The sequence below is a fragment of the Micropterus dolomieu genome, linkage group LG09, assembly GCF_021292245.1.
Source record: "Micropterus dolomieu isolate WLL.071019.BEF.003 ecotype Adirondacks linkage group LG09, ASM2129224v1, whole genome shotgun sequence".
In the NCBI taxonomy this organism is placed as follows: domain Eukaryota; kingdom Metazoa; phylum Chordata; class Actinopteri; order Centrarchiformes; family Centrarchidae; genus Micropterus; species Micropterus dolomieu.
The window spans coordinates 2,471,808-2,480,332 of record NC_060158.1 but is presented as its reverse complement, the minus strand read 5'-3'; the positions used below and the strand labels follow the sequence as shown (position 1 = coordinate 2,480,332).

General features: G+C 45.8%; 1 protein-coding gene across 1 annotated transcript in view; it reads left to right on the top strand.

Annotated features, from left to right (window-relative positions):
- Positions 1 to 8,525, top strand: part of LOC123976716 (semaphorin-6D-like) — a 195,838-nt gene that overhangs the window by 179,045 nt on the left and 8,268 nt on the right. The window contains exon 22 of the mRNA XM_046059061.1: positions 6,752 to 7,002. Coding sequence (XP_045915017.1) covers positions 6,752 to 7,002 — 251 coding nt within the window. The remainder of the gene's footprint in view (positions 1 to 6,751; positions 7,003 to 8,525) is intronic.

Genomic DNA, 8,525 nt, shown 5'->3' with positions numbered 1-8,525 from the left:
TGTAAAGTAGTGAGCGTGCAGCTTGTATAACGGTGTAAAGTAGTGAGCGTGCAGCTTGTATAACGGTGTAAAGTAGTGAGCGTGCAGCTTGTATAACGGTGTAAAGTAGTGAGCGTGCCGCTTGTATAACGGTGTAAAGTAGTGAGCGTGCAGCTTGTAGAACGGCGTAAAGTAGTGAGCGTGCAGCTTGTAGAACGGCGTAAAGTAGTGAGCGTGCAGCTTGTAGAACGGCGTAAAGTAGTGAGCGTGCAGCTTGTAGAACGGCGTAAAGTAGTGAGCGTGCAGCTTGTAGAACGGCGTAAAGTAGTGAGCGTGCAGCTTGTATAACAGTGTAAATCTGCTGTCCCCTCAAAATAACACAACACACAGCATTAATGTCTAAACTGCTGACAACTAAAGTGAGGACACCCCTAAGTGAAAATGTCCAAATTGGACCCAAAGTGTCAGTATTTTGTGTGGTCATCATTATTTCCCAGCACTGCCTTAACCCTCTTGGGCCTGGAGTTCAGCAGAGCTTCACAGGTTGCCACTCCTCCATGACGACATCACGGAGCTGGTGGATGTTAGAGACCTTGCGCTCCTCCACCTTCCGTTTGAGGAGCCCCACAGATGCTCAGTAGGGTTCAGGTCTGGAGACATGCTCGGCCAGTCCGTCACCTTTACCCTCAGCTTCTTTAGCGAGGCAGCGGTCGTCTTGGAGGTGTGTTTGGGGTCGTTATCATGTTGGAATACCTGCGGCCCAGTCTCTGAAGGAAGGGGATCCTGCTCTGCTTCACCCCAGTGCCGGCAGCACTCATGCAGCCCCAGACCAGGACACTCCCACCACCATGCTGGACTGTAGGCAAGACTCACTTGTCTTTGTCCTCCTCACCTGGTTGCCGCCAAACACACTTGACACCATGTCAACCGAATAAGTTTATCTTGGTCTCATCAGACCACAGGACCTGGTTCCAGTAATCCACGTCCTCAGTCAGCTTGTCTTCAGCAAACTGTTTGCGGGCTTTCTTGTGCATCATCTTTAGAAGAGGCTTCCTTCTGGGACGACAGCCATGCAGACCAGTTTGATGCAGTGTGCGGCGTACGGTCAGAGCCCTGACAGGCTGACCCCCCACCCCTTCAACCTCTGCAGGGGAAGTCTTCTTATAGCCTCGACCATCTCTATGTAGAGCAACCGTTCTTTGTTTCAGATCCTCAGAGAGTTCTTTGCCATGAGGTTCCATGTTGAACTTCCAGTGACCAGTATGAGGGAGTGTGAGAGCGATAACACCAAATTTAACACACCTGCTCCCCATTCACACCTGAGACCTTGTAACACTAACAAGTCACATGACACCAGGGAGGGAAAATTGCTAATTGGGCCCCATGTGGACATTTTCTCTTAGGGGTGTCCTCACTTTTGTTTCCAGCAGTTTAGACATTAACGGCTGTGTGATGTGTTATTTTGAGGGGACAGCAGATTTACACTGTTACACTCACTACTTTACATTGTAGCAAAGTGTCATTTCTTCAGCGTCGTCACGTGAAAAGATAGAATCAGATATTTACAAAGATGTGAGGGGTGGACTCACTTTTGTGAGCTACTGTAAAAAGAAAAGTGAGGTAGAGAGATAAAGGCAGAGGCTGAGACAGAGTTGAAGAATCCTTTACATTCTGGACTGACAGGAAACAGAAAAGACTTCACCCAGAAGATTTTTACAGTTCAGGCTGACAGCAGAGAGAAAGAGAAACTTTCACACTGACGGAGAAGAGAAGGAAACAAAGAACATTTCCATGGCGGGCTGTAATTAGCATAATATTTTTCTCTGTGCGTCTCCATCATCCTATTTATAACTGTCAGAGTGAAGGACGGAGATGAAAAAGTGGAAAGAACGAACATGAAATGGTCTCTGTTGAACACAGGCGTGTGCGTGCGTGCTAATCCTGACTGGACGTGTAATGACTACTTGCTCTATTTCAACAGTATTTTGCATAAAAGACAAATTTGTTCCGTGGAGTCTTGTATCAAAGCGAAGCCTCAGAGGCCTCTGGGCATCGCTGGCTTTGAGGTTAGAGACGTTTGCCAGTTCGAGTCCCGGACCGGAGGGGGCCGGGGGATAAAAACCCCCGGACGGCCAACAGCGCAGGGCATGAAATTATCTTTTTGTTTCTGGGGGTATTTTTGGCCCTTTGATCAGGTTTTCAGGGACACGCTGCTCCGTCTGTGCAATTCAACTGAAGCATGGAATAATAACAGGGAGTTAGCTGGCCCTTAAAGTGATACAGGCATCAAAATCTCAGCTCCCGGATGCTTGAAAGTTAGCAGTTTGGAGTCAAATACAGACCAGTCAGAGAAAAAGGGATTTCTCAGCCCGACCCTGCAGCATTATTGATCTGCCGATAACACAGTCTGGACCCTCCCACACTAACTGTGCAAAGCATGTGAAAACCAGTTAAAACCAGTTTATATAGGAAATTTATAGTTTATTTACTAGGAAACTGACGCCATAGAAAGCTGGTTACACGGTTTCAAAGGGAGGGATTCTGGTTTATCTAACCCTCTACCTTGATTACAGAAAGCAGGCGTCTTGAACTCAGATGTCTGCAGAGGGAGTGCATGTTGATTTGTCGAAAGTCTGTCGGAAACTACATTTACCAAGATGCAACGTTGCTAATCTGACAACTGCAAAAGTAGTTTCAGGCCGGCAAACAGCTGATTTACCGAGTTTTTAAATTCAGTTTGCAGGATGTTTGCAGCTTCAGAAATATAAATCTTCAATTTAAAAACGGGCGTAAAACTCTTTTAAAGCAAATCATCGAAATTTTATTTCAAAGCAAAAAACTGGACAATCTTTAGCGCTGACATTTCATCTGAAAGTCAGATCTAATCATTGGGTATGCGAGCTGACGAAGCTCAGATCAATGACGGCACATTTAGAAGCTGTGGTTTTACAAACCCTGTCTGGATCCTTTAAATAAATAAAGAAATCGTCTCTTTTCTTCTGCATCATCGTTCAGCCACAAAACAAGAACCTCTGAAGGCACGTTTGACTGTTGGATCGTGTTTAATCCAGATTCATTTGGAGTGAGGAACTATTGTTTTCACAAACAAATCAGGATGATTGTTAACACGCAGCTTCTTCAGGTCCGGATGTCATGTGAAACCGCAGAGGAGGGACATATAGTGGGTTTCATGTCCCCTCCACTTTTTTCAGTATAATTAGTTAAAAAACATTCTGAAATACAGCTTTCAGGTAAATAACAAATGAAAATGCCTTTAGAAAGGTTTATTTGCACATTAAGAAAACTTAAAATATAGAAGAGACAAACATGCAGTGTCTGAAAAAGGACAAAACAAACAAGCTGCTGATTAGAAAATGACCCAAAAACGTGCAGCAGCAGTCAGTTTTTTCTTGTCACTGTTTCTTTTTGGCCAAGTTTTGCGTTCTCTCCCTGTGAACATGACAAAAGAGGAAGGAAGACTAAATCCTGCCTGCACACGTGTCGCCTCAGCAGGGACGATGTTAGAGGAGAAAAGAGCTTTCATGAGAGCTGCACCGACTTAGATTCTGTTAGATTTATATATATTTTGTTTCCTTTTACATAAATAACAACATTTCCACCGTAAACTGGTGCAGAAACTTTCACCAGAGTGTGAGTGTCCCCCCAGACCGCCGCTCATATAACTTGTCTAATCTGAGGTCTTATGTCCCCACCACTTTTGTCCTGTTAGGAAACATTATTCTCGTTAGTGAAGATAATAAATGCCCCCTAACAGCTGTTTTATATAAACAATCCATCTGCATCCTACAAGGACAGTATCTCGTGCTTTACCTGAAGTTAAAAGTGAGACTTCTCAGTTTGCCTCCACCTGTCAGCAGAGTGTTCAGCTGGTGAATGGAGCCGTCCCTCTCGGGGCTGGGCGGCTGCCCGGTGTGAGTGCGTGGACGTGAATGTGTAGCAGGACGGCGGTAATAACAACAACAACAACGACAAAAAAAACCCTCCTGTGGCGCTCAATCAGGCCGTCGGGATGAAACAGAGGTTAACACAAACAAAAGCTACCTGACAGTCACGGCGCTCATCTGTTAGAGTGGCTCATCACTGGGACGGACCGCGGCCCCGGAGCGCTGTCTGAAAAACACGACCTCAGCAAAGACGAGAGGAGTGTTGTTCACCTGCAGCAGAAAACTACCGGCTGTATTTTACAGCACTTCCGTGTTTATTGTAAATATAAGTCAATGCAATGTTTCCACAGGTTATGGTCTCAATAGTTTAGTGTCTTTTAGTTCGTTATCTCCTTTTAAGTTGGCGTGTTGGACGTTTTCCCTCCTCCAGCAGCTACAGAGCAACGTGATGCTTCATGTGGAGGCGGGTTTGTGTCACATGGTGAATGTGGCTGCGTTCCGACTGCGAGCCAAAGTGACACAAATCTGATTTCTTTGCTCACATGTGACTCTGATCAGATTAGCAGTATGAACAGCTGATCTTTTGGGCCACTTTCAGACGTGGTCGAAATCAGATAGAGATGTTTTGACATGTGACTCAGTGCTCCCAAATTCCCTTGATCTGAGATCAACTTAAAAATAACGATATAATGAATCTAACCTCAGCGGTCAACAATCATTTGATGGACACCAGTGGCGAGTTCAATCTCAAAACGTTTTGCAACGTTTGCAGCTTCTTCGGATTGAACGTCATGTGTTTTTGCACATGCACAACGGGCTTCGAGGTGTGTTTGCTTCTGTTCGGCGGGCGCGTCACAGGTGTTACCCAATCAGCTGCGACAAGTCTGTAAACACAACGGTGTAAAAAAGGCAGGAAAATGCAGCGCGCTTGCGTTCACAACAGGGTGTTCAGGGAACCACCGTTTCCGTTGTCTGAACGCGCCCCAGCTTTGCTTTGAGTCCTGAACACTACTCTGCCTACGATTGGCTAACCTGAAGAGGCTGAGGCGTCACATTGTTCTTCTGCACATGCAGGTGACTTTCAGGCCGTGGCCAGTTCACGCCGGCGTCTGATATGGGCCGCATTTAAAAAATAATGCGAACAGTCAATCAGACAAATCGGATCTGAGCCTTAAGGGCTGCAGTGTGAACGCAGCCTGTGAGCCCAGCAGCTCCCGAGGGAAATATCTGGCTCTTCAGCTGCTAAACGCTCCTCTATGTTCACCAGCTGCTCTCTGACTGAGTCTGTCTGCTGTTTGCTGCTGAGCAGCTCGCGGACGGCGGCTTTTTAACAGCTTCTACTCTGAAAACGCCGCTCAGAGCGCGCTGAGAGTGAACCATTCAGTATGTGGACAAAAGTACTGGGACACCTACACATTACTTCCCATTCTAAATTTTGAGGCATGAATATGGAGTTGGTCCCGTCTTTGCAGCTGGAACAGCTTTTCACTCCTTTGGGAAGGTTTTCTGCAAGATGTGGGAGTTTATTTAAAGAACATTTGTGATGTTCAGATGGTGTTGGATGAGAGGGCCTTGAGGGCTCTGAGCGTTCTTTCACACCAAGCTGGGATGGAGCGGGCTTTCTGCTCGAGGGCACAGTCATTTTGAAACAGGAAGAGGCCAAAGACAAACTAAAATTGTACTTTTGTCCATGTACACTTCACAAAGATAAACCAAATGTAGACGTAAAATAAACACACGGTATCTCCGCTTTAGTCCTGAGAAGCTGCAGTCTCTATTTGTTAGTCTCTGTATCTTACACGCAACATTTCCAGCTACTGTTGACCGTTATAAATCTGCTCGCCTGCCATTCAACCGGTCTTGTGCAGAGTTTTGCGTGCACGCCGTGCAGCCGACGCACATTGCGGCTCCTCGCGGCTCCATTTGTAAGTAACTGTTTAAGAAGGCATGGTGGTAAAGCCGGAGCTTCATCACCTCAGCAGGTTCCTCCTGTGCCACTGAACACATGTGACCCCTCTTCCTTGAGAACTGGGGTCACAATTATGGATTTATTCACGCAAGGTTTAAAAACCTTTATTAAAATCTTTTTTTCCTTTTCACATGTGTATTTAAAGCATTAAATGTTGAAATGTTTATTGTAACAGGCTGTATATTAACTTATTGGGAGAAAACTGGTAGTTCTGTGTAAAATCAGACGTTGAGCTCCCCCATATCGGCAAAATGGCGTGATCCTCGTTTCGCAGCGAAGCTTCGACTGTGAGATTGACAGTCGAATCAGCATCGACTCTCCGACTATTCGGGGTCAGCCCTCAAATACATAACAATATAGGAAAATAGAAAAACCCTAATAAAATACATTAATGAAAAAACGTTCCAACCAAACAGTATGAAAACAAATAGACGCCTTCGTGTGTTTCATCTGAGCGTTGATCACTGCAGCAGTGATCTGCCGGGCTCTGTGTGATGTGTGCAGACTGATGACTCATTGTATCTGAGAGGCTTTGATGTTGGATCTGGACCTGACGAGGTGAACGCTGCCAAACAATGAACTCTTTCATCTCCTCTCTCCTTCATCCCCCCGTCCTTCTTTCTCTTCCTCCTCCCTCCATCCTCCTCTCTCTCAGATCCAATCAGAGTCTCTTGCTTTCTTCTTTCGTCTGAGATCTTCTCTCCTCCGTCCTCCTGTTTTCTCACCTGTGAGCCACCTCTTCCTCATTAAGTCCAATCCTCGTCTCCGTCTCCCCTCATCTTCTCTTCTCTGCCTACTTTAATGCTCGTTCCCGCCACAGATCCCTCCACCTGCCGGTGAAAGGCGCAGCTCATCACAGACATGTCGATCACATGACTTTTTTTTCTGCGTCCTCCAGGTGTTCGCCATCTTCCGGAGATGGACCAGCGCTCCGGTGCTAACGTCCACTACACCCTGCTGATCGCCTGCGTGCTGGTGGCCTTCTTCCTGGGCGCCATCTTGTCCGGGTTCCTGGTGTCGTGTTACTGCAGCCGCAGCGCCGCTCAGCGGGCGAGGAGGCTCGGGAAGGACCCCGAGGCGTCGCTGCCGCACGCCTTATCGCTGCGATCCCTCGCCAAGCTCAACGGACTGCTGGACGGACAGCCGAAGGTGGGTGGATCCTTCGGACGGTGACGTGTATGAAGAGGCAATGCATTGTGGTAAACTAAGCTCTGAGAGGCGTTTATGTTGTACCAGAAACCGAAAATATTGATTCATGATGGAAAAAAAGAACTGGAGTAGCCAGACTGAGTCTGACACCAGGGATACCCGAACCTCTTCAAACACGTCCGGCTTCACAGACAAACTTTTATTTTATTTTAGTGTGAAAGTCTCGGTGTTCGGCCTAATCAGTCAAATGATCGTTTAAATTTTACCGAACAATCGCGTTGACGTGTCGACAGTGTGGAAGCATTTTAAAGCTGTTTGCAGACGCCATTCTGCTGAACTGTCTCCCAGCACGTTCACTTCATCTGCGGCTGACTTCTTAGAAAAGAACCGCTGTGAGTGTTTCTGTCTCTCCTCTGTGAGAAGGAGATTAAGCTAGCCGCGCCTACATTCAGAGTGCGCACATGTTCAAGCCTTTACGGTAAGTGAAGCGGCCCAGAGCGAGCTGACAGGCAGGTTAGAGACTTTATCCTGTCAGTTTGTCTCTTTAGTATGAAGAGAGGCTGGGAAGTCTTCATGTTACAACATTATTTATCAAATCGGGTCGGACTGGATGAATTCAGCGAGACAAGGAGGAAACACATGTGACAACGTCCGGTTTTCAAAATAAGGCGTCTGTACAGGATGGAAATAAGATTAACTGGATTATATTCACAGAAAGTAGAAAACATGTTACATGTGTCCATTAAAAGTAAATGGACACATGTAATTTACTTTACCGTACCCTCTCGGGTCCTGGACACCCCCCACCATAGTCTCTCCACATCCTGTGGGAAACACTGAGGAAAAAGCTCATTTTGACTATTTAATTTATGCAAAGGGAGAAAACGAAGGCCAAAATGTCATTTGTTAGTGTTAACAGAAAAAAAAATTAAACATGTGTTTAGGGAAATAAATCAGTTTATTTAGGCAACAAAAAAAACACAAAACCTTTTGATCAACCATTTTTGAGAGAGCATTTAAAAACCAAAATGAATTCTATTTCAAAAAGGAGACAGATCTTTATATTGACATCTGAATCTGCTACACAGACGTTATGCAAAATACCCTTTTTTTTTTTTTGCTTTATTGACTACAAAGAATCTGATTTTTATCCAATAACAGAGAGCTCTGTTCTGACGGTCTTTGGACTGGTGACATTTTACGTTATTGATGCGTTTAGGTTCTCTGCACAGGTGTTTTGTTGTCATATAAAATGTGTTGATTGTTCCAGACAACAGAAGAATGAGAAAACATGCTGAAAAAACAAGCGTTTCCCACGAGACGAGGTGCGTTGTCGCCACGTGTCGATGAAACAAACACGTTGCCTCTTCTACATTTTCCAGACATTAGCATGAGGTCCGGCAGGTTCTGTTGTCGAGCTGAGAAGCAGCTGAATTTTGAGCAGCAGAGTTAATATTCATCTCCTCTCAGGGAGGCGGGGGGGGGGGGGGGGGATAAGTTAAAAACTCCTCTTCAGTCTTTTC